Source organism: Cottoperca gobio, chromosome 4 (assembly GCF_900634415.1).
Source record: "Cottoperca gobio chromosome 4, fCotGob3.1, whole genome shotgun sequence".
Classification (NCBI taxonomy): Eukaryota; Metazoa; Chordata; class Actinopteri; order Perciformes; family Bovichtidae; genus Cottoperca; species Cottoperca gobio.
Window position 1 is genome coordinate 15,994,412 of NC_041358.1, and position 25,583 is coordinate 16,019,994.

Genomic DNA, 25,583 nt, shown 5'->3' on the forward strand with positions numbered 1-25,583 from the left:
AATACAGTGTCAATACAGTTGTACTCGGGCAGACAGTATAATACAAATAAAATATTTTTTGAACATTAAAGCACATAAGCATGTTCTAGTAGAAACCCATTCATTTGCATAATAATATCTTTAATGTTGTTATTTGACTGGCAATCTTACTTGTTTTTTTTCATGGCATGAGGGACAGTAACTAATTTGACAGGCAGTCTATACGCTTCAGGGTGGTCTAAATCTTGTTTATTGTATCTGATCTCTTTATGGTTTGTAATCGACACCATTGAATTGGTTGTCAATTACTGTTTTAACAGTTTTACAATTGCTTCCAGTCAAAATTTTAACCAACTGGTGTCGTCAACCTTTATTGGAAGTGGGTTTAGCTCGCTGCATAGCTTTTATCTGTTATCTTTTTACAGATTCATATTAGAGTGTAAATGGCGCGTCTTAATGAACTGATTTCAATGAGTCTGAAATATTCTTAATATATTTTCCCCAAATATTGTTACTTTTCCTGGTTCATTTCTTCTGCCTCATTTCCATACAGCTCCATCATTTGCATGTAGGTCAAATTCATATTCCTCTTTCATTTTACAAAAAAAGAACACTTCCATGGGCTAAGCATCAACAAAGGGACACAATTACCAATAAAAAGTTATTTCAATTATTTTAAATGATCTCCGAGATCGAACAATACACAAAACCAAAGTAATAGTGTATTCACTTTCTATACAAGCAGTTTGACCAACATGTTTGTTATTCTTAGGACAGGGCATGTGTGTGTGTGAGTGTGTGTGTGTGTGTGTGCGTGTGTGTGTGTGTGTGTGTGTGTGTGTGTGTGTGTGTGTGTGTGTGTGTGTGTGTGTGTGTGTGTGTGTGTGTGATCTCTCTCTTCATTCTATTTTCTATTTTCGTTGCTCAGTTCTATATAGTTTTTTACATAATTTTAGTTGTATATAAATCCTATAAATTTAATCCTGTTTATTTGAAAGCATCCGGTGAAGTCAAGTAAAGCAAAAATGTGTTTCCATTTGGATAGTTATATAGTTTTATACAGCTTAAGTTTTTAGTTTTACATTTTCATACAGTTTGTTTCTTTTGCCTGTCTCTAACTCTTTCTCTCTTACTGTTCGCGTGTGTGTTTAGTTTGACATGTTTCAATAATCAGTGTAGAGAGTCGTTGTCGTAGACGTCTGAAAGAAAAAAGAAAAAGACAAAAATTCCTTAAAAAAATAGATTTAAAAGTCAGACAAACTTGCGGGTTTTCAAGATGCAAGTGGCACAGTTTTGTATTTACAGAACATGAATATTCAAAGATCACTCACCACATACGTAGTCAACATCGTCATAAATGTCTCCTTCCCTACAAAAGGAAGATTGATGTTGAATGATTGCAGAAAAGTTATTTCAGTTGATATTTCTAGACCTAAAACTTGTTTCACATGAAGTCAAAGTTGAGTTTACAAACTGTTTATTGTAATTGTGCATAAGAAAAAAAACCATTATAATTAAGCACGCATGAAATAGAAAATATGTTTAGATTTGTAAAAATAGAAAATGTATGTGTACAAGCTTTACTAATTTTATCTACAACAACAAAAATCTCTATTAAACAATCCAAGTGAAAGAAGTTAGTAAAAAGGTCGTTATTTATTTATAGTATAAAGAGACTAAATTAAAGTAATGCAAATGGTGGTAGGTTCACATAAAAAACTGATGAACATTCACTTACATTGGAAGAAGAAGAGCTCTGGATACATAACCATCTGTGAGACGTGAGACAAAACAAACTTTATGTTTAAAACAGTTGCATAGAATTAGTAAATTACAGCCGTTACTGGATTAGTTATCCCCTCACTTTTTCTAGCATTAACACCACCAGGAGCTCAAAGTTTTCATTTATTTAGTGAAATATCTCAATATTATGCACATGGATTGACACAAAAGTTTGTACAGATATTCACTGTCCCCAGATCACGCACTTTTGGTGATGCCCTGACATTTTGGTTGGGGTTGGGTTACACACATTCATGGGATGAATTGTAATAAACTTGATCCACTGACTGTTCATCTACCGCCATCATGACATTCCCACCAGCCTCATCTGTACTTTGTTCAATGCTAATGTGTTAGCATGCTAACATGCAAACTAAGATGGTGAGCATGGTAAACATTATATTGTTAACATCAACATGTTAGTCATGTCAATCTGAGCATATTAGCATGCCGTTGTTAGCATTTAGCTCAAAGCACAGCTGCTACTACAGCCTCACAGAGGTGCTAGCATGGCTGTAGTCTTACTGATCATAAAATCAAAGACGGATGTGAAATGTTTACCTACATTTTCCAAGATGATTGCAACACAGAGCCTTCTTGTTGTTTGTGAGCTGGATGATGTCCACTACTTCTCCTGGAGTCACATGCAGATCCTTCCCTCCTGGCTTCTTTATGACACTATTAGGATCCACCATCATGGTGTGCAGCACCCTGAGAGGCCCTTCATACTGGGAAACAATCCAACCAACCATTTTTAGCATTTTCTAAATTACAGTAATTTTTTTAATAGGAGCACTGTAACATGTTTATGTTACATGCATCATGTGGAAATTCTTCTTGTCATTGTGGGCCCTGTTTTCTGAGCTCTCTATACACGTTTCCCTTTGTAAAAATAATTCATGAACAATATAACAAATTCCCTTTCATTGCTCTGCTTATGACACTCTTCTTCATCTATCACTAAAACCAAAGAATCTGGTGTGAAAGTGTTAAAACTATTTACCTTAAATCTTTTTCTTAGCTCCTTCCCCGCTTTGGGATTTATGCTGGAAAAAGATTATGAAGATTTAACAGTTAATCAAGAAAACATTTATCAACAATACATTTCCTCAGATTTTTCCCACATTACTGCATCACTTATCAGATCTACATTATAATGTTTTACATTATACGGATACTGGAGCTGCATTGAGCTGTTAATATCTGAAGCTCTCATTTCCTGTTCCCTTCCAGATGACCAGATGTAAATAGATACCTGATTTCAATCGGTGGTGGGGGGAAATCCTCAGGGAGTGGTTGAACGTCATCATAGTCATCTGAGGATGAAAAAACTAGTAAAACTGAAACTAGAATGATCTTGTCTTCTTGTAAAGAAAATCTATTAAAAAAAAGTGTTAATACATTTTCTGAAACAATCAGAATCAGTTTTTTATTAAAACAGAGAAAATAATAAAATAAAGTAAGCCGGTTAAGCAGTTTATTTCATGAAAATGTCGATAATCTCTCTCATTCTTCAAGTTGTGAAACATCTTACTGAGTTTTATCAAACTGTACAAAGCGTTAATGTCTAAAAGTATATCTATTGTAGTTGAAGCTGTTAATTTTGAACAATATTTGAATAAGAACAGACTTTTTAAGATTTTTCCCCAATGTTTAGTGGATTATACTTATTTATCCCTGTTGTGAATCCCTAACTATTCATTGATGTTTTTAATTAAATAAATAAATAAATAAATAATTAAACCAAACAATCTGGTCTGTGTATTATATAAATAGCTACTGTGCTGTTTCTTTTGAGCAATGATAAAGTTAAATAAAAACTGTGCGATTTTACTTGTTATTAATTCTTATCACTCAATAATGTTCATGTGTGGTGCCTTGTCACTTACCATCATTTTGAAGCATGCTGCAAGTTAGAAGAAACATAACATGTTAGTTGGAACAGACGTGCATGAAACTGAGAAAGCAATGCAACCAAACAATTAGGTGAATTACAGAGGAGCTAATTACTGTTAGGCTAAAATGCTTGGGAAACGAGTATTACATTTTGTTTCTCACAATATAACAAGACAAATGTCAATACAGCAGGATTAAAACCATTTACTCTACCTGCTATTGGTATCCACATTTAACATCAGTGGGGGGTCTGGAGGTGGTGGAAGCAACGGTGATGTGTCTATTTTTCTGGACTGGATCAATTTACGCTTCACAGCTTCATAGTCAACATCTACACATGTGTTACTGATGTATCCATCTGCAAGGTAACGCAACATCAAGATATTATTTTATGATAATTCAGTGTGAATCAACACAGACCCATCTAATGCAAAGAATGATCACCAATATTATCACTGGGCATCTCTACATAAAACCACATAAATTCATTTTCATGTTCAATAATCTTGCCTCTCAATTTTTATCTACAAATTAATGGTAAGTTAATTAGTCGTGAAATACTGTATGTCTCAACATACACCGTCCAAAAAGTAATTTGGATTGACATGTGTAATCACTGTCACATTAGTCTGGAAGGTATATTAAACTTGTGGTATCCAGCAACACTGCTTTTATGCTACATTGCCATGGCAGGACCTCAGTCCTTTGAGGAAACAAGGCCCTGACAAAATGTCTTCAAACTGAAGATCAAAACTCTAGTTGGTCCTCATAAGTCTAAGAACACATACTCACCTTGCTTGCCAAAGTAAAATCATTGCAGAAGACATAATCGGAAAAATCTGTTTCTTTATACGGCAACTTTTCAACCAAAGCCAAGTGTAACAAATGCAATACGTCTAATTGGTTAATTTTTGAATTTCAAGTATTTCCACTCAAGTTACGCAAATTCAAAATGAGTATCAAAAAAGGTGGGTGAAAATTTTTAGTATGATGATTATCTTACACCTGCCACACACGCTTAAACTGCTACTGGATATTTACAGAAAACTGGGCTACACAGGACTTCCAGCCTGGAATCCACAAACTTGCCAGTCACCTTTTAAAATTTTGATATTTCAATTTACCCAACATCATCATCATCAACAACAACAACAACAACAACAACAACAACAACAACAACGATTTAGATAGAACACTTTGAGTTGTCCAGTCTTCATATCAACAAAGGTCTCTGCCATGTCTGTTGATGAAGGTGAATTTGCTTCGCCTCACTTAGAAGCATAACGTTAAGGCACTAAAGAGAGGTTCAGACTGGAATGTTTGGTAGAAATTTTAAGTGAAACTCACAGTTTCCGTTGAGAGACTGAGCCAACCATTTGCCTGTGGGGTTATTCTTCACTCTGAGGATCTCCACGCTGTCTCCTTGTTGTACGCTGAGGTCCAGTTTTCCTCCTCCATGCCAGTCATGCCGGACTCTGGCTGTATGAAGAACTTCCACCTCCCCTTGCAACTACAGAAGGACAGAAAAAAAATCTGTAAAAGTTGAAAATGAACAGAAAGAAATGAGATTTGGATGTGGATGGAGTGAATGGATTTAAATAACCTCAATGCATTATGATTTAAGATAAATTACACATTCAAATTCAGACAATAAGAAACTATATATATTTATTGATTCATGATCATAACATTCATGAATGTGGAAGGTCAGCAGGTTACCTATTATTGTAGCTAACCTTGATAACTAAAGATAGTATGATCTATATATATTATATATTTTCAGGTAAGTGCAATATTGAATAGACATAACATATGTTATGCAATAAAAAAAAGTTATTCTTTGGATATGAATCTTTAAACTACTAAACCTCTAGAAATAGCATTCCTTTTTTGTAAGGGGCTGCATTTTCTAAACTCTCCTCCGTGCCAACTAAGTGATGCTATCTGATCTACTGTCGTAGAATTTTATTGAGGACGAATGTTGTCGGTACCTGAAAGTTCTTCCTCAAATCATTTTCTTTTCTCTGACGCGCCATCTGATCTTTCTTCTCCTGCGCCTGTTGCCTCTTTGCTTCTTTTTTGTTTTGCTTTTCAGCGTTTGACCGGTTTAGGTCCACCTGATCCCTATAAAGGAACAATTCAAATGAGAAATGACTTGTCACTTTTTAGACAGTTTTTAACTTCACAGCATACTCCTACTACATGAATACATGAATAACAAGCATCTACAAGAATCCACAGCCATTCTAGTTGCTCTGTGAGGCTGCTGTGCTTTGAGCTAAATGCTACATCACACTCACGTTGACATCCCTAGAGACAAGAAGAAAATGCCTTCACATTTAGATTCTCTCATATTTCTCTCATAGTAGTACCGTTATTTTGAGTCTCTAGAAAAAGGTGTTTGTCACTATATCCTGCTTGAACAGGCAATATGTTGAATCACAAAAACAACTTATAACCATAAAAACATGTCACAATAGAGATTGTTGTCAGTTAAGATAGTTCAACCTCAAATTGCAAAAGCCCTTTTGGTAATAGTAGTTGCAGTAGTAGTTGTTGCACTAGTAGCCGCTTCAGTAGGTACAAAAATAACAGTAAGCAGTAACAGAAATAAATAGAAGCACTGTCCTGCTTCATGTTCATGCAGCTGCAGCCACATTCTGATTCTAGCCAGTAGAGCACTTCACAAATACAGACACAATGGTTTACTGTATGGTAAAGGTAGAAAGTTTAAACTTACTCATCAATAAACTCATACACTTCATCACTGTCCTGCAAAAGAAAAGGTTTTATTTGTACTTTTACTTAACAAAAGAAAACATTTATATACAGGGATTATTAGATTATAAGGGAATGCCACCCATTGTAACAATAAATGAAGTTGAATTGTCATTTGTCTCTCCGATATAAAGGAATATTTTCAGCTTCAAATATAATATTCAATATTCAAACACTAAACTGGAATTTAAACTTCATCCAAACTTTCATATCTAGTTTTAGGGAAGAACGGTGTCTCACAAGAGGAGCCACCTGGTTTTGAATTCTTAAAATGGGCATTCTCACTTTAAAGTAAGTCAGTTTCAGTCTTCTTTTCTTACCCCGTCTATACACTGTGAACTGTTGTCGCTCCAAGACTCTGTAAAGTCACACAATATAAAGACATAAAAGGCACGTTTTCCATTTGAAGATTCACATTCGCTGAAGTCATAACTCTTTACTTAATTGCTTAAAATGTGTCAGAGGAACAAAAGCTTCAAGAACAATAAACATCTGCAGTGATGCACCAACAAACAAGATGCAATTGTTACCGTTCTTCTCAAAGCTTGCAATGTCATCGTAATCGTCCTGTTTATCCTCAATGTCCCTGCAATCAATTAACAAACATGTTTGACTCTTCATTATTCAGCGATTGGTTACGTGAGATGTATCTTGTAAATACTCACATGGAGGCCATTTGGTGAGGCAGCCTGCTGGGTTTGTTGGATCGCTGTGGCAGTTTTGGAGGACTAAAGGATACAGGTAAAGACATCTTTCTGCCTGCTGAGCTGGGGGAGTCTGTTGGGAGAACCACAGAGATTATCATTATGCAAAGAAATTCACGACTAAATGAGACAAAAAGCCATGAACACTTACGCACTTGAATTGACAGCGAACACATATGCTGAAAGTTTGTCCTTGTCTGTAATAGGCTTTGTGGTTTTATTTTACCGAGCTGTTATTAGCACGTTTCAACACAGAGATTAAGCACAATGTGGTTTGTCAGAGTTATGAATTTCTTTAAAGAATATTCTGAAACATTTATGACAAGATTTGTTTAAAGAAATAAAGAATCCTAATGTTTACAGAAGGCTCTTCTTTTGGTATTTCATGTTCCCTCTGCAATATATAGATTTGAAAACGTATCAATTTACCAGATTTAACTTTCCATCAAATGTTTAAATTCAGAGATTTTTTTCTAGTTATTATTAAACAGAAGGAACCGGGTGTCTGCTTTTCATCTTGAAAGGAGCAAAATGAGCCAGACCTTTACAAACAATAGGCCAGAGAAGTAATCTCATACTTTCATGTATTAGTTGAGTCGAAAAGATCTGTTAGCGATGAAGCCGGGGCACTCACCATCACTCTTTCTCGGACCAGGAAGCGCAGGTCCTTGGTTGAACCTCAGAAAGGACTCAAGGGTGACAGTGGGAGGCCTTTTGGGTTTCAAAGGCAGGGGTCCTTCAGGAGGCAGTGGCCGCCTCAGCGGGATCACGTCCCCTGTGCTCCTCTGTCGGGGCTGCTGTTTGAGTGGTGGAGGCGTGGAGGTACATGCTTGAGCCGGGGATGGCTTGATGCATGTAGGCCTCTGGTGCCTCAGCATCATGTTCTGTAGCATCTCCCCCTTCAGCTTGACCTTGCTGACGTCTACCGGCTGGATGGATGCTCTGACTCCTGGATTGGGAGGCGGTCGAGGGAAGGGAGGTCTGGATGATGCCATCGGTTCTGCCCTCGGGAACCTCACCGGGCCTGGGCTAACTATTGGAGGAGGAGGAACTGCAGGAGACAGTCTGTGATGCGTCAAATTGTCCTCTGACAGTGGCAGGATCAGTCTCCCAAACCCAGGTCGGGGAGATTTTGGGGAGCCGCTGTCTCTGCTGCTGGTGTCCGAGGTGCTGGCCTTGTTGATGAACCTGGCCCTCAGAGCCTTGACATCAACGCTCTCCCCCTGACAACAGCACAGGACCACAAACTTAACTGCAGCTGCTATGTCTCTAAAGCAGGAAGTTAGCAGCACAGCACACAGCAAGGCATGCCCCCCACGCTCGCTTTACAAAGTGAGAATGCACCGTGCAATAGCGCGGTTTCCTGGTTGTTATGATCTTCACAGAGCTAAGAAGTCTCCTCCAACGCTCCAAAACTTTTATCACTGCAATTCTGAATCCTCTCAGAGAATGTGTGCAATATAATCGTTCACTAATGATATATTAAAACCTAATTTATGTTAAAACGGGTGGTGGAATGTTTTGTTTTAATATACATTTTCACTGAAACAATGGTAGACATGAGCCAATGTAGCCGATACAATCCTGCAACTCAGGGTATCTGCTGATACCACTTATATACCCATCTGATACCACTGCCCTCTTTCTCTCAATTACAAATATCTTTACCTAACTGTAATTGGCCAATTTAAATTTGAACATGAGGTCAGAGATTGCTGTGGCACAAACAACTGAAGCTGACCGAATAAATGTAGCTGAAACACATTTTATATTGACACTGACAAAGTAACTGAATCAGCCACATCACGGTCAGTCTATAAAACGTGTATTTTGGTCATTTAGGGTCACAATAACAATATGCAAAGACCAAAGCTCATAAAAACAGACACATAACTTGAAGGTAAGCGTCTTTATAGGAGGGAGTTTGGTATCCTTTCAGGTTGGGTATCTAATTATTGCTGCAATGAATTTATGTTGTTATTTTTGTGTTTTGTTTATACTTTAGTTTACTACTCCTTGAAATATTTTACAAAACTGTATTTTCTGTGCACCTGTGTTCAACAAGTAACTCTGAAAGGCACTGTGAAAATAAACTTTACTTACAAACTATTTTAGTGGCATTAACTTTGTCTTTGCATCATGAACCCATCTGCTGGTGATACGACACAGATATCGGTCTCTTTATTCTAATTAGGTGTTTAGGAAAGCAATTTCCTTACACTGACAGTGAACTGCACCACAGGGAAATATTAATGTGACTATGTGCTTATTATTGAGGTTTTAGTTTGCAGTGGTGTTGAATTGAACTTCATAATATTGAGAGATGTTTCGTCACACAGTTTTACAAACTCACCACTGACTATGACCTCTGTAATAAACATAGAGTTGCATTAACACCTCTCTGACAGTGCCAACAACTGAATATTATAATTTTAATAAGTTTTTGTGTCAGATCTGCTGCCTTGGATTGCATTTAATTGAATAGGTGTACCTTAAAAAGCGGCTGAGGACTTTACATGCTCAATTTGCTGTTTAGTGTAGATGAAATTGAAACAGAAAGAAAGATTTGTTATGAGTCTCAGTCATCTTACAAGAACATTTCAAAACAGATTGAACTTCAGTTGTCCACCGGCAGAAGTAATAAAGGGAACTTTTGTTATGAATCAATACGTCTCGTTCTCTGTTTTGTTGACAAAATGAAAACATGATGACATTAAAGGAATTACACAATCTATTGTCATCGCAACAGTTTTAACAAAGCCAAACAAAGGTTGCAGAGCAGGAAGTGCTATCCACCACACACCTCTGTAACTCAGCAAGCATCCTGCGCCTGTTACTATAGAAACACTCTCCGCTGTCACCTCTTGCACCAATAAGCTGCAAGCTCTGCTCGCAGGCGTCTGTCTCAGTGTAAGGAACAAAGGAAACAGACAAAGGTTTTTCTCACTAAACCACCAAACACACACGAGACACGTAGACGGGGTTGCACAGAAATGTGTGTGTGTGTGCACCTGTACATGTGTGTCCTTTGACACTGACACATTATCGCAGATGTTTTTAAAACGTTGTCGCCACAGATTGTGGCTGTGCAGGTGTCCTGATAACACTGAGAATAAACGTTTTATTTATGTCTAAGTAACAAAAAAAGAAAAGCTGAAGTGGAATAAAATAAGACTTAATTACAATCATAACTCTGTACTTTTGTGGTGTGTGAAATTCAACATTTTCAGAAAAATTGATGAACTCTATTGATGTTTTTTGTCACACCCATAGTCAGTAAAACTAACTGTTTTTCTGTTTACTTTTGTTATATTATCAGCTTGTCAGTTAGTCTTTTATATCATATTAGGTAGCCGCCAGTCTCTGCAACAAAAAACATACATTTAATTAATTTATTGAATTGTTGGTAAAGCTGCAATGATTGGTCAACTAATTGATTAGTCGATGGACAGATATTAATCAAGTAATCTTTCTTTACTTTGAGAAGCTGGGGTGGACATGTTTCACTACTTTCTGACATTTTATAGACAAAACGATTAAATGATTAATCTACAAAATAATCAGCAGATTAATTAGTGATGATAATAGTTGTTGGTTGCAGCCCTAATTGTTGGTGTGTTAAGGTGTCTGGTTTCAGTGGAGTTTTTTGGATTCATGATGCAAAGTCTTTGTACACCCTGACATGGAGAAACACCTGGAGGAAATACAGGAGAGTTTACAATTGGAAGACTAAAAGCCAACCATCAGACCCTTTTCTATATAAAAAAAAAAAAATATATATATATATATATATATATATATATATATATATATATATATATATATATATATAAGTCGTATAATGCAAACATGTGTAAACATGGGTAGTTCAAGAGAAAGATAGGAAGGGTAGACGTGAATCATTAACTACTGATAGCATGTGATAAAGCTTTCTTTCATGACCAGCAAGGACGTTTCTTTTTTTTTCCAAAATGCAACTTCCCCTTCTACTGAAAATGATGTAATTGCTGTCAAAAACAAGCAGCCGGTCTCGGTCAGTTTCAGAATTGTAAAGCAGGTTAAAAGTTTTAAAAGGTGATCCAATGAGTACTGAGCTACATGACAGAAGGAAACTGAGGTTTTATCCCGAGTGAAACAATAAAATTTGTTGATGGTCTTTCTATAACAGTCAGGTTATTCATAGACACCTTGATGGTTAGGAGGAAATGGCCAGAATTAAAGTGTGAAAGGTGCTATGGAAGAGTTGTTAATCACTCCATTCACAGATATATTAAAAACATCAAAACTTTCCAAGTAAATAACAATTTCTTACCATGTTTCCTTTTAGTGATGGTTTATTGATGGATAAAGTGCTCCACGTCCTGCATGATTCAGTATGTTGAGGCTGATGCTACTGCACAGACCCGTGCAAATACATTTACTGCAAATGAGGAAATGCTTCAGCATGGGCAACACAATGACAGACAGCAACATGGGATTACCAGTAGAGAAACATTAACATGCCGTCAGCCAGTTTGTTGAATTACTCACTAAAAGCTCCTTTTTTTATTACATGAATTAAAATGTAGAGTAATATGTGGTGGCACTGTGAGGACATTTCAAGTAAAGGAAAGGTATTTATTTTATCTTTCTGGCAATGTGTGTTTATAAATGTTCTCTCTTCTATTTAAACAAATTGATTAAGAAGAAATGTTAGGAGAAAGAAGCAAAACAGAATGATATGTTAGTTAAAAAACAAGACAAAATGACAAATTAAACAAAGTAAAGTTAAATAAGCTTGGTTACAGGTTATGGTTTTTATTCTGCATGTCCATTACATGAGCAAACCTGAACATTTTCTTTTTGTTTTAAAGACTGCAAATTGTATATAATTTGATATAGAAAAGACTAAGTAATATATAGAAACCAAATAAAGAAAGGAAAAGTCTTTTTAAGTATCAGACAAAACTCATAAAACACAGCATGCTGTATATGAGCAGGTGTAATGAAACATGATTAGCATCTATAATTATATTACATTGCAACTATCAATTCTTTAAATGAAACAAGAACAGTGAAACTGTGTCCAGTGTAACTTTCATTGTTTTATTCTTACAGTTTTCTTGAATAGTAACACAAATATTTGATTATGTGCAAATAAAAGAAAGAATAAACAATTGAAATACAATTTACGTGGTCCTCAATGAGCAGGATTACAATTTGATAACAATCTTTCCATTCTAACCAGTTCATCACAGGAGGGGATATTGGTCCAATGTGGGGGACACCGACTGCAGCGGTGCTGTTGCTCCAGCGGGGGCGTAGAAGGAGTTGAAAGGGGAGGGGTACCCGTTGACCGCAGTGGGTGAAGCGGGTGAGTTTCCTCCCGTCATGAATCCTGGCTGAGGGCCGTGAGCCAGAATCTGTCCGCCTGCAGGGGGCGCCGCGATGCCTGCTGGTGCCCATGCTGCCATATTGCCGGGCATTGTGGGCCAAGATGCCGCAGCTTGACCTGCCCACTGATTTCCCAGAAGCCCCTGCTGCCCCCAGGGCACGCTGGTGGGAGAGTATGGGGGCGAGGAGTATGGAGAGCCCCCTGCTGGCTGTGTGGGGAACATGGAGAGGATCTGAGAGGCGGAGAGCGTTGGATGTGGGGACTCTGAGAGAAAAGAGGAAGATAAACTTAAAAACTAAATATTGTCCTAGCCTGACGAAACAATTGATGTGCAGAAACGAATAGTCAATTAACTGTTTAGTCAATCAAAAAACTAGTGGAGCAAGAAATAGTTCCAGTTTGTGTACGTAATAAACAGTGTTTTAACTAATGCTGGTAGGCAGAATATTTTACCTTCAGACAAAGCTAGGCTAGCTGTTCCCACCTGTTTCCAGTCTTTAAGCTAATTAAGCCATGGTTGATTTTTATGAATACATCAGTGGTATTGATCTACTTCGAATTCGAATCAAGAAAACCAATTTCCCGAAATGTCACATAGTATTGTATATGAACTGATTGCCTTTGGGTTTTGGACATTGAGTAACTTGAAGGAGTCACTTTGGGGACACACTGATTGGGGACACAGGGAATTTTCAAAACTTGATTTAATTTTTCTATTTTATGATATTTTAGAGACTTAACATTAGTTGCAACGCGTGTTTATAGTGGATTAATTGCCAAATTTCTTTAATGGCGGTTTTTGATTTGATTATCAACTGGTTATTATTTAAATATTCATTCATCCCAACTATAGTATGTCAATGTGGGTTTCATTTAAGTAAGTAAAACCACTTGGTTAAGCTCAGGAAAAGGTTATTGCCATTGTTTAATTATAGTAAAGGACCACCACAAAGAGACGGATGTGAACCTGGGCCTGTGATCTTGAAAGTATACATTACCCCACCACGAACCTTTGCTACAGTATATGATCATCACACTGCTTGCACATTAAAGGTCCCATATTGTAAAAAGTGAGATTTTCATGTCTTCTTCTTCCGTATTCAGAAACTGTGCCTTTAAATGAGCCGTCAGGACTTCAGTAAGGTTGTGATGTCACAGCTATACAATATATACATAGGAAGTCCCGCTATAGTCATTCCCATTCTGTAATGATGTTTCAGAGATGCCAAGAGCGCAGATACAGGAGACCCGAAAATGTTAACCAATCTGAGCAGACTTTTTTGGGAGGAGGGCTTAAAGAGACAGACGCTAAAATTCAGCATTTCAGACAGAGGGTGAATACAGTTATATTCAGATCGACATTATGAGAAAAGCTATGTGTGCATTGAACATTAAAAGGATGTAAACATGTTTTAGTAGAAACCCAAAATACAAGTATAAAACAGAAAATGTGCTTAATATGTGTCCTTTAACTCATTCTCGAGACAACAATGTTTGTCTTCTAAAAATAAATCTTGTTCACTATTTTTTTCTGTAATTCCAAACATGGTGATTTGATCATAGATAATCCTTCCAGTGTGGGAACTGAGCATGTGTTTAATCCATGATAGAGTAAACATGGCATATTTCTCTGTTTATCATATTACAATGTGGTTCTTAATCAGCTGTACCTTGGGAATTACATCATTTCCTACCAGAGTAGATTAAATGCCATAAACAGGGAGATTGTGGGAAAATACTGTGTACATTAAAGGACATATTTATGCATTTCTCTGGTACCTCCATGTCAAAGGTCAGAGGTCTGTGTGTATGATTTATTTATTCTCTCGCTGCCTGGTCTTTTGAACTTATCTCATAATGTATGATGTACAGTATATTGATGTTCAGTAGGGATGGGAATGTCTTTTTTTTCCTCTGCAGCACTTAAATCATCTTACTTAGATTAAACCACAGTTTCAATCGTGTGATTTGTGTTGACACTGAAGATGTTAATGTTCTTATTCAGTAAAACACGAGGGAGATGCTAACAGGTCACTGTTTGTCCGATGGTCCCGTACTTTTATAGCAGACTGATGTTTTTAATGATATTTATTTGCATGATAGGATATCAAACTGATAAACTCTGAGCTAGATCTCTATGTGAATCCTCCCTTTGATGTGATGGAAAAATATTTTGTTCCTTCATGTGTATCCACTCCTGTTAATCACAAGCCAATCAAGAAAACAAATCCAGCTATCTCTAAAATGGATCAAACTAAAGTAGATGTTTCACAAATGAGGCTTGAAAAAAACGTACCTCCTCTCTATTTATAATATTTAGAGATTGAATGAAAAAGGGGGTAAATAGGAAATGCGCTTGTCAACCTGAGTCCATTTTATCGCAGTTTAGTGCAAAATAACACAAAAGAGATTTCAAATCGCATTCAAAATGGTTTGAAAAGCTTCTGCCAATTGTGTTATTAACAATAATTAAATCTACTTAATGGTTCTATTTTGTGTGTAATGTTATTTGTTTACTGTTAATAATATAATAAATAGGATATGAAGTAAATATAGTAAATAGGATATGAAGAGACAGCAGGATTTGTTTTTGCCCTGAATTAAGCCTTTGTTGTAGCACATACTGCCCCCAACTAGCTCTGCAAATAAAGATATTTCAGGTCATAGAAGGTTTGCCTCATGGGTAACTCCAGCAAAAGAGATGCAAGGTTAGTTCCTGGTCTCGGTTTGAAACTTACCTGGCTGACTGGAGCAGGAGCTCTGGTCGGGCATCAGCGGCTCCTCCATCTGGATGGAGAAAACTTCCATCAGCTCATTACTGGAAGAGGCCTGTACACAGAGAAACACTACAGTCTGTATTTGATAACAGTATAATATATTTAAAAGTCTTAATCACCTAAACAGTAAGGTGGAAGGCTGTTATTTTGCAGTTTAGTTACCCTCATTTTTAAGGCACATGATAGCTGACTAGCAAATATTAATGTACATGAATGACAAATTATATAAATACAAATCTAACTAAAATGGAAATTGGTCTCATTAATTCACATTATATGATCTTAGAAGGTGAACTAAACTAAACTTAACTAGCTCTCTTTAACAGTCATAAACCTACACCACAGCTACACTATAGATGTTTTATTCAACACATGTTTATGTTGTTGTGACTGCAATGGTTTGGTGGTTAAATTCTCAAACATACAGTATATCTCAAAAGTGAGTACACCCTTTAGATTTTTGCAAATATTCTGTTATATCCTTTCAGGGGATAACATTATCCTACTGAAACTTTGATATAACTTAAAGTAGTCAGTGTGCTGCTTGAATAACAGTATAGATTTATTGTCCTTTGAAAATTACTCAGTACACAGCTGTTAATGTCTAAACAGCTGGCAACAAAAGTGAGTACACCCCATAGTGAACATGTCTAAATTGTGCCCAAAGTGTCAATATTTTGTGTGACCACCATTGTTATCTAGCACTGCTTTAACCCTCCTGGGCATGGAATTCACCAGAGCTGCACAGGTTGCTTCTGGAATCTTCTTCCACTCCTCCACGACGACATCACGGAGCGCACGGATGTTGGACACCTTGCACTCCTCCACCTTCCTCTTGAGGATGCCCCACATGTGCTCAATTGGGTTTAGGTCTGGAGACATACTTGGCCAGTCCATCACCTTAACCTTCAGCTTCTTCAGCAAGGCCGTTGTCATCTTGGAGGTGTGTTTAGGGTCATTATCATGTTGGAAAACTGCCCTACGGCCCAGTTTCCGAAGAGAGGGGATCATGCTCTGCTGCAGGATGTCACAGTATATATTGGAATTCATGTGTCCCTCAATGAAATGCAGCTCCCCAGTGCCGGCAGCACTCATGCAGCCCCAGACCATGATGCTGCCACCACCATGCTTGACTGTAGGCAAAACACATTTGTCTTGGTACTCCTCACCAGGGTGCCGCCACACACGCCGGACACCATCTGACCCAAACAGGTTTATTTTGGTCTCATCAGACCACAGGACATGGTTCCAGTAACTCATGTTCTTGGATTCATTGTCTTCAGCAAACTGTTTGCGGGCTTTCTTATGCATCGGTTTCAGAAGGGGCTTCTGTCTGGGGCGACCGCCATACAAACCGATTTGATGCAGTGTGCGGCGTATGGTCTGGGCACTGACAGGCTGACATCCCACTTCTGCAACCTCTGCAGCAATGCTGGAAGCACTCGCACGTCTATTTTTGGAAACCAACCTCTGGATATGACGCTGAGCACGTGGACTCAACTTCTTTGGTCGACCCTGGCGAGGCCTGTTCCGAGTGGAACCTGTCCTGGAAAACCGCTGTATGATCTTAGCCACTGTGCTGCAACTCATTTTCATGGTGTTGGCAATCTTCTTATAGCCAAGGCCATCTTTGTGAAGCGCAATAATCCTTTTTTTCAGCCGCTCAGAGAGTTCCTTGCCATGAGGTGCCATGTTGTCCAGCATTCAGAGAGAATTGTGCCCAAAACACCAAATTTAACAGCCCTGCTTATCATTTACACCTGAATCCTTGTAACACTAACGAGTCACATGACACCAGGGCGGGAAAACAACATCATTGGGCACAATTAGGACATGTTCACTATGGGGTGTACTCACTTTTGTTGCCAGCTGTTTAGACATTAACAGCTGTGTACTGAGTAATTTTCAAAGGACAATAAATCTATACTGTTATTCAAGCAGCACACTGACTACTTTAAGTTATATCAAAGTTTCAGTAGGATAATGTTATCCCCTGAAAGGATATAACAGAATATTTGCAAAAATCTAAAGGGTGTACTCACTTTTGAGATATACTGTATGTTCAGAAACCCTCATGGTTCAGGTGAGGAGAGGTGGATTTAAACATTCACACGTGTAATATTGTGTTTTGTTAATTGTACCTGGTTTGATTGTCCTGATGAAGAATCTGGCCGTGGACTGAACTCACCTTCAAAAGCTGGTCCCTGTAAATAACGGCACATTCGGTACACTCAAAAGTTTCATTTCAACATGTGAGCTTTACCATAAAAACATAGAGATGTTCAATGATAAACCTCAATGATTTCATTTACCTCAGCTGGAGCGGCTGGACTGTCATTTATTAGAAATAAGGAATTGGTCTAGAATCAAACAAACAAACATAATTGAACACATTCTTAAGAAAAACACATACACCAAAGAAAACCCCCACTGATAAACACTTATAAAAGATTTTGTCTGACTTGTGTCGGTGCCTCTGCAGAGTCCTCTGATGTCTCCTGGTCCACCATCTTACAAACCTCCTCGATGTCAACCAGGACCGGATCTGCCTGATGAGCAAAGAGAAATTGTTACACTGTGCACCAAACACATTCTCTGCAGGGTGGCACAACGTACAGCACAAAAGTGACAGTCGTCCAGTATCATTAGACTGACTGGATTGTAAGTGGGGTCAACGTCCAGGGTTGTTCTCAGGAGGTTAACCGTAATTTAAAAGTCACAAAACTTTACAGATATGTAGTCGAGACCAAAATGGTGTTTTCGAGTTCGAAGATGGCATGTGATCTGAGCAAGGGCGTTGGAAGTAGGAGGGTAGGAAGTGGGTAAGCGGTCATTTGCCCCCCAACTTTACGCCCCTGGCCCGATTTTGGCTGGAGTGATCCCCTGGCAAGATGTTCTCTAGTTGTACTGTCACTACCGGAGATTAGGGATGTAACAGTACACAGAAGTCATGGTTCGGTGCAAGTTCTTTAAAGTGTAAAAAAAACTAAATGTAAAGGGATATGTTTTTTTATCATTTATTTTGAACAGACAGAGGTGCAAGTGTCAAAGACGGGAGAAATCTTTTTACTGGGGTAACATTTTGTCTTCTAGCGACTTACTTGTTGGTATACTATTTTAATTCTAAAAATAAGGAACATTTGTTAAAGGAACACAATGTAGCAGCCGGCCTGGTCTTACTACTCAAGTTCTCCCACACTACACCGCTCCTCCGCTCCCTTCACTGGCTACCAGTGACGGCCCGAATCTGATGGTGCTGGCCTACTGGGCTGTGAATGGATCAGGCCCTTCCTACATCCAGGCCATGGTCAAACTATACACCCCAGCTCGCTCTGCTCTACATCAGCCAATTGGCTCGCTACTCCCTCACTGCGATTGGACCCAGATACCCCTCATATAAAACCCGCCTGTTTGCTATTCTGGCTCCAAAATGGTGGAACGAGCTCCTCATTGATATCAGGTCAGCAGAAAGTCTTCACACCTTCTGTCGCAGACTTAAAACCCATCTGTTTCGACAGCACCTTGACCAGTAATAAAAAACATATTTCACCTATTTGAAGCTAATGTACTTGAAATGATTCTTGCTGTTCTGATTTTATATCCTCATGATTGTTTGCACTTATTATAAGTCGCTTTGGACAAAAAGCATCAGCTAAATGAAATGTGATGTAATGTAACGTTTATGTATAACACTATGTGAAAACACTTTACCGAAAGGCAATTTTGTATCCATATTATTTGCATAAATCTACATACCGTGTAATCTGCGTGCGACTGGCGGTTTGGTTTGAATACACAAATCCTACCGGAGATGAATAGAGTCTGTCTAAACCTTTTTCAAAGGTTCCTGTCACAGCATACCTACAATAACACTCCACTCCACAAACATGAGCTTTAGGAAAATACTAGATAACACGAAACAAATTATGGGAAACCATCAAAGAAAACTTGACCCAGGTTCTGTTTTTCTAAGGCAGAGATATATTACGTTGTCTACTAATATAAACTGCGTAACTAATGTGAGAAAGTCTGTGGGTGAGTAGAGAAGTCTGGAAAACGTTTCCCACTGTTTGTGCACAAATGAACATAATGTAAGTTGTCTTCCATGTGCTTTCATTCAGCAAGTACAGCTGTTTTTTTGCAAAAATAAAGTTATTTTAACATTTTAGCCTTAATAGACTTTTAATTGGCACCGGACGGTAGTTATTAGTGCTAGTTATTTCAGTGCACTATAGTTGTTAGCCTTAAATATTTGTATGCCACCATAAAGTCAATTAGAAATGTGCACTATTGTGCCACCATTTTTAGAAATTCATGTGCAGTTAAAGGGCCACAGTAAACAGCTTTACTGCTTTGAATGTCTTGTAAATACCTATTTGTTGTAATTATATACTTTATATTGTTGTTGATCCCAAACTTACTCTCCCATATCGGCACACATATGTTAACTGCACTTCCTTAAATCCATTGACCTGAGGGTCCTCTCACCTGCCCTGAATAATATCTATATCTGCCGGCCCAAACCGGTTAACCTTTCCAAAGGCCCGTCGCCATTAATATAACGGATCTTACTGTAGGCTACTGTAGACTGATTATGCACTGTGTAGCTGTTTTAAGAAGGTACAATTAATGCCATTAAAAATAAATGAATGTCATCTTGTCATCTCATTTTCATTGTTTGAATAACCTTTATGAATATTTATATGTTATTAATGAATCCCGTATGTTTCCCATGTAGCGAGTACTGTGTGTGTGTTGTCACCAGGTTTGCCATCTTGATGTAGAAGAGGCAGTAGGTGTCTTGGTGTTGGTAGACGTAGGCCAAAGCTCTGGGGTCAGATTCATCTTTCGTCAAAGAGCTGATCCTGCTCCTGTCGTGGTCATGGAGTACAGCCTGAACAACAGATTGTAGAAGAGGATTGAGGTTTTAGTGAACATACCTAACCGCTACACCAACATTCAGCAACAAAAAAAGGAACGGGGTAACAGAAAACTACCAGATTTGAACGAGACAGGAATGTACAGATACTCTATGTTAAGTGCATGATGGTTTGGTATTACTACAAGCATACCTTGGACTAATAGAAGGGGCAGAAGTGCAACCAAAACCATAATATTGTCCAAAAAACAACTTCCACATTGAGTGTAGTATCTGTTTCACATGGGAAACACTACTTCCTCAATTCATTCACCACAACTACTTAAATGTTTAAAGGATAATTATTGAAAGAAGGTACTAAATGCTAAACGTTATGCTTCTCAGGGAGGAAAACATACACAATAGATCTGATATATATCTAAATTTACTAGTCTCTATTGTCAGGAAACTAGAAAGCAAAAACATTGGAAAACAATTGTTTGGCACTGATTCATCTCAGTTGTTTGAATATTCTGCTTTACCTCCAAAAGAAATCCTGAGAATTGAATTAGACAAATACAAACGTATGCAAGAGTTGCCATAGTATGCATGAACAGGTTTTATTTGTCCTCTAAAGACCACAAGGGTTATTGTGGTTGCACACAAGAGAGAAACACTTTTCAAGATTAACCATCAACCCGAGGGGGGCGCTACAGCTCCAGGACAACACAATGAGGAAAGAGAGATTTGGCAGCGTAACTCACCCCGGTCCTTTCATCCACGATTCTCAGGCCGCATGAGGAAAGTTTTAACCAAACTCTCTGTTTGTGTTTGCCCTGTTTCCTTGCTACTGCATCAAAGCCCTAACAAACAAAAATGTAACACAAAAAAAAAAGTTGTTTAAAATAGGAGCACAGTCATTAGAGCTGAGTTTACAGCGTGGTCGGGCAGAATGTGAATGTTTAAACTGAGGATAATTTCATTTAAAGCCACTATGTGTATCATTTCTTTTTGTAACTGACTGTTCACAAAAGCCCTCCACCGAATATTGATTGTCTAGTTGTAGCTTTTAACTAGTAATTGTAATGCTGAAGTGTTTTGTAACACGCCAAAACGTCTAACTATGGCCAACCATTTTTGGTGACACCGATTCATCTCCTTTTCATCCCCTGTGAACCATCTCCGTTCTTTAAAAGCTGTTGCTGCAGCCTTTGATATACACTCCCACTGGATCATGCAAAGTACTGTGAGAATGAAGGGCCTGAAGTCACTGTCATGTCAGCAGTGAGCAGGATGTCAGATATCAGAAGCCCTCTTTTCAACTGCAGGAATTTTCCCACAACTCCTTTTCCATCCTAGAAACCCAATTAATTTGCTGTAGTTTATATGAAAAGTACCTGTGAGTGGGGTAGAAGTTTTTAATGAGCATGGAACTGAAGTACCTGTAAAATATGATCACCCCCTTGGAAGGGGACTTTCAACTTTCTTTTAGACCCTTTGTGAAAAAGTGCCATAGTGTGATATAGAAGATCATCCACCTCCGGAATGATTAGGCCTCTGAAGTTGAGTAATAATAACCACTGACAACATATTTTAATCTCACTTGTCCTGTTTATCTTCAATTTTCTTTCCTGATAAAACCAAAGCGGTTTGAAAAGGGAGTAAGGGGTAAGTTTGTTTTGGCTGGGGAGGACAGACCTTTAACTTCATCATGGAGTCCCAGCACATCTTGTGTCCCTGGGCGTCGGGTACCGGGTCCATGCCGATCAGCTTGGCTTTGTAGCGAACCCCGTCTCCTTGGAAGCGGGAGGAGAAGTCACTGGGTGCTCCTGGGAAACATGAAGAGATGAGATAAAGGGTCAAACCACAAGGATAAATCTGTGAGAGGAAAGAAATGCGTGTATGTGTATATTTGTGCTACTTTGCTGTGTCTTAATAATGTTTGTGTGTCATAATCTGATTCAAGTTTTTGTGTATTTGTGTTTTTAATATGTTTGTACAAAGTGTAGTGCATGTGTTTTTGTGTGTACATATTTGTGTGTGTTTGCAAATGGATAGTCAGTACAAGTATGTTAGTGTTTATGTGCTCTTAATTTGTTTTCTGTGTGTGTAGGCAAATTGCTGAGCAAGCTTTTTAATGATCCTTGGTCAATGTTTCATCACATTTCTTGGAAGAAAAACAGTACTTTAGTGATTATGGAAATGTTAGCATGCGTTGTTGTAACAAAGGTCAGTTCTTAAGCAGCTTCACTAAAGTTGTGAAAAAGTTTACTGGCTTTTAGTAACTATTTAGTTTAATGTTCAGCTCAAGTAAACTGCTGCGTTTCACAGTCCAATACAAAGTCAGTCATTTACCTGAGCTGGGGATTGTTAAAAGCCAAATAACCCTTGACATTAACAAAAGATAATTACACAGGCTGCTAGTTTGGTGATAGTTATCTTCTATTTTCGCTAAGGCCATAACACATTTCCTATTATGTCCACTGCTGTGCTTGGTCTGGAGTTTATGATGTGAGTGGATTATATTTTGTGACAATGTTCAACTTTAGTTGTGCATTTCCTGCTGTGACAGATGACTGGCATACAATCTCTTTCCTGTTATTTGCAGAAGCTCTGGAGACGACTGACTGAAGAGTTGGCTCTTCAGTTCCTACACTAATATCTCTTTTTGAATTTTAGTCTTTGGCTCATTGAATTTTGCGACTCAAAAAAGGGGAAATTTGTCGCCTGTTGGATGTCCAATCAGTGTTGATGATAAACGTAATCAATTGAAGCAATAAATTCCTCATTGCGTGCTATAATGACCGATAAAGCTGATTTCCCCTGCTGCAAAATCCGTTGTAATTCCTGCATCCAGCGGCGACACTTAACGTGATAGTCACGTAGTTGTTGTTAATTAATAAAGAACTACAGGCTGTGGTCTCTGCCTCTGGGTAGGCAGAGTAGATGATGTTATGGACGAGGACAGATTTGACAGTGTTTTGGCTGACTCTCTTCGAGCCAGATGGCTGAAGAATTGCAGAGGAGAGAGGCCGAGGCTGGAGGATATGGCCAACGGGGACCATCCGGGCCTCAGAAAGTCACACACAGTGCATCCTGGTTCATGTTGGTACTGATGACATGGCTCAGCGTCATTAGAGCTCGCACTGAGGAATTGTTGTCAGTACACCAAACCAAACTATACCAAAAGGCGTCCATAAAACGTTATACTATATGGAATAAATCGCAATACATACGATATCTGAATACGATATCGATACAGTTTCATTTTGCACATTCCTGAATCCCCAACAAGTTGTCCACAATGAAAGTGTTTTGATCAAGTCTCTCAAAAGGTCTCATGTGACAACTCTCTTGGTTTCTATCTCTCTGCCTCTCATCAAATTCAGAATCCAGTTTAAAACTCTTGAGATCAATTTTGAAGCTCTGCATGTTCTGACACTCGTGTATTAATGAACTACAGCTTTATATCACCAGTTGAGCGGAGAGTGAATATATGTTTTTGATGTTTGCAAATTAGTTGAATACAAACAATTTATACATTATTGTCACCAGACTCACAAACTTTAAACTCACTGAACTTCATATCTAAGATTTAAAAGCAGCATCAAACCCACATACTTACATACTGTATCTATTACCTTACTTTAAACTAAAAACAACAACCGAAGGACAATGAGAATACAGCCTCTGATTCAGAAGCTTTATTAGGTTTTACAATCCGGTATTTCATCATCAAAGCATGACTACTGCAGGTTTACTCTTGTTTTTATAGGCACAGACTTGTGATCATATTCTCATAAAATCATCATTGCTCATGATGGCTAATGGTTAACATGTCTGAGACGTGTGTAGAACGGATTGTATAAGACTTCTGAAGCTTACGGAGACAAGAGGAAACAGCTGTGTTGACAAACTAGTTGTTTGCAAATGGAAATACTTGAAAATATGTTGGTTTTAGAGCAACATGAGTTGTAATTCACAACAGATAAACATTTATCCGATTGGAAACGTCTTAAAAGATTTCCAGTAAGACATTGCTGTAAAACTCAACAAATTACATCAACAGCTGGAATAGCTGGACACCCTCCAGAGGAGCATGAAGGAGGAAGTTATATAGGGTACCACTCAAAATGGTGTAATTCACATTTACAGTGTGAATTTTCTGTTAATAAATACACTCAACACACAAATTGATGCACGATGAATTATGTTATGTCATATAACTTAGGGCTGCACACCCAAAACATCAAACAAACCAAGCAGGGTTGAATTCTCAACGTACTTTGGCTAATAGATTAGAGAATAGTTATTGGGAGCAAATAGCTGATCTGCAACTGTTTTGTGTCTTTAGAGATGATGTACATATTGATGTTATGAAGTTTTATCGGTGTGGATTTGAAATCTAAGATAGCAAAGTTGAAAAGTGTATTTTTCTCTTTCTAAAGGTTTAACAAAAATAGGGCCACACAAGTAAAGAATAAAACACAGAAGTAATACATTTTGTTGTAACTACTAGAATAGAAGGAACTGAATTAACCTGCCCAACAATGTCTGAAGAAATTGTAAGAAACTGTGCAGTCAGCAGGTGTTGAAAGCTTTTTCTCAGGTCATAGGTTACAGTTTCTGTTAAGAAGGAGAAACTCCGAGCCTAATATTTTTGTCTGAGAACCAATCCTGACGGTGAACAGCAGCCAAGCACTCATACCTCTTGTGTTGGAGGAGAGCCAACTCTTGACAGAAGTTTGGCCCGGGGCATGACAACTCGCAGCCGTTTGGTCCGTCTCCATCATGGCAAAGTCTGTTTGGAAATTCAGGATGCAGTGAGAGCTATGTGGCCGTCACATTTGTTTACTGCAAAAGAGCATGGCACATCAGCACGGCAGCTTGAGAAAGAGACAGCAGGGGTGATATAAAGAAAATCTAAATATGTCTGACATTTAAAACAATCAAAGTGCAAGTAAAAAACTTCTCCAGATTTAAGAAATATGTATTTTTGTTTTAAAAAGCAGAAGAGAAACGGATTGATCAGCTCACCTGCTGGGAGTGTGTCTCTGCTCTGACCCCGCTGCTTGGCTCGACTCACAGCCGAAACTTCTTGGAGTCAAAGGTCAGGCTGCCGACTCACTGGTGATATATTAACATCCGCTGGGAGTCCCAAATACATGGGAACTCTTGTATAAGACTGAAGAGGCTCTAATAGGGAGTACATGGTTCAGCCCCTTTTTGGGGATGAGTGTGAGTTCATGTGTTTCCCTCAAGGACAGGCTTTGGGTGGTATTTTCTCAAAATAGTTCAAATAAATGTGTCTGACTGCCAAATAAATATCGAGCCATCGTAAAAAACTCTGCAAGAAGGATGGTTAAGATGAACCAGAAAACATTAATAAGTCTATATAATGTCACATGTATGCCACTTTTAATAGGATTGCTAGT

General features: G+C 38.2%; 2 protein-coding genes across 3 annotated transcripts; both read right to left on the reverse strand.

The window, feature by feature from the left end:
* Positions 1–636: 636 nt before the first annotated feature.
* On the reverse strand, positions 637–11,579 carry LOC115007541 (FYN-binding protein 1). 2 transcript variants are annotated; one of them, XM_029430468.1, is made up of 16 exons: positions 11,452–11,579; positions 7,774–8,362; positions 7,101–7,212; positions 6,966–7,021; positions 6,756–6,793; positions 6,398–6,429; positions 5,649–5,781; positions 5,005–5,167; positions 3,871–4,015; positions 3,651–3,667; positions 3,017–3,077; positions 2,765–2,807; positions 2,323–2,489; positions 1,718–1,751; positions 1,311–1,348; positions 637–1,178 (listed from the first exon to the last, which is right to left on the reverse strand). In XM_029430468.1, exons 1-15 carry the CDS (start codon positions 11,452–11,454, stop codon positions 1,331–1,333), a joined length of 1,611 nt encoding a protein of 536 aa, XP_029286328.1. In that variant the 5' UTR covers positions 11,455–11,579; the 3' UTR covers positions 637–1,178; positions 1,311–1,330. The 2 variants fall into 2 exon arrangements, with proteins under 2 accessions (XP_029286328.1, XP_029286327.1); XM_029430467.1 differs by having other exon boundaries at positions 2,327–2,489; positions 11,452–11,578.
* A 747-nt stretch (positions 11,580–12,326) lies between these two features.
* LOC115006960 (disabled homolog 1-like) lies at positions 12,327–25,298 on the reverse strand. Its single transcript, XM_029429592.1, has 10 exons — positions 25,186–25,298; positions 24,857–25,002; positions 21,847–21,977; positions 20,913–21,011; positions 20,053–20,184; positions 17,753–17,839; positions 17,603–17,650; positions 17,432–17,494; positions 15,252–15,342; positions 12,327–12,777 (listed from the first exon to the last, which is right to left on the reverse strand). The coding sequence occupies exons 2-10, from the start codon at positions 24,939–24,941 to the stop codon at positions 12,371–12,373; spliced, it is 1,143 nt and encodes a 380-aa protein (XP_029285452.1). The 5' UTR covers positions 24,942–25,002; positions 25,186–25,298; the 3' UTR covers positions 12,327–12,370.
* Positions 25,299–25,583: the final 285 nt, after the last annotated feature.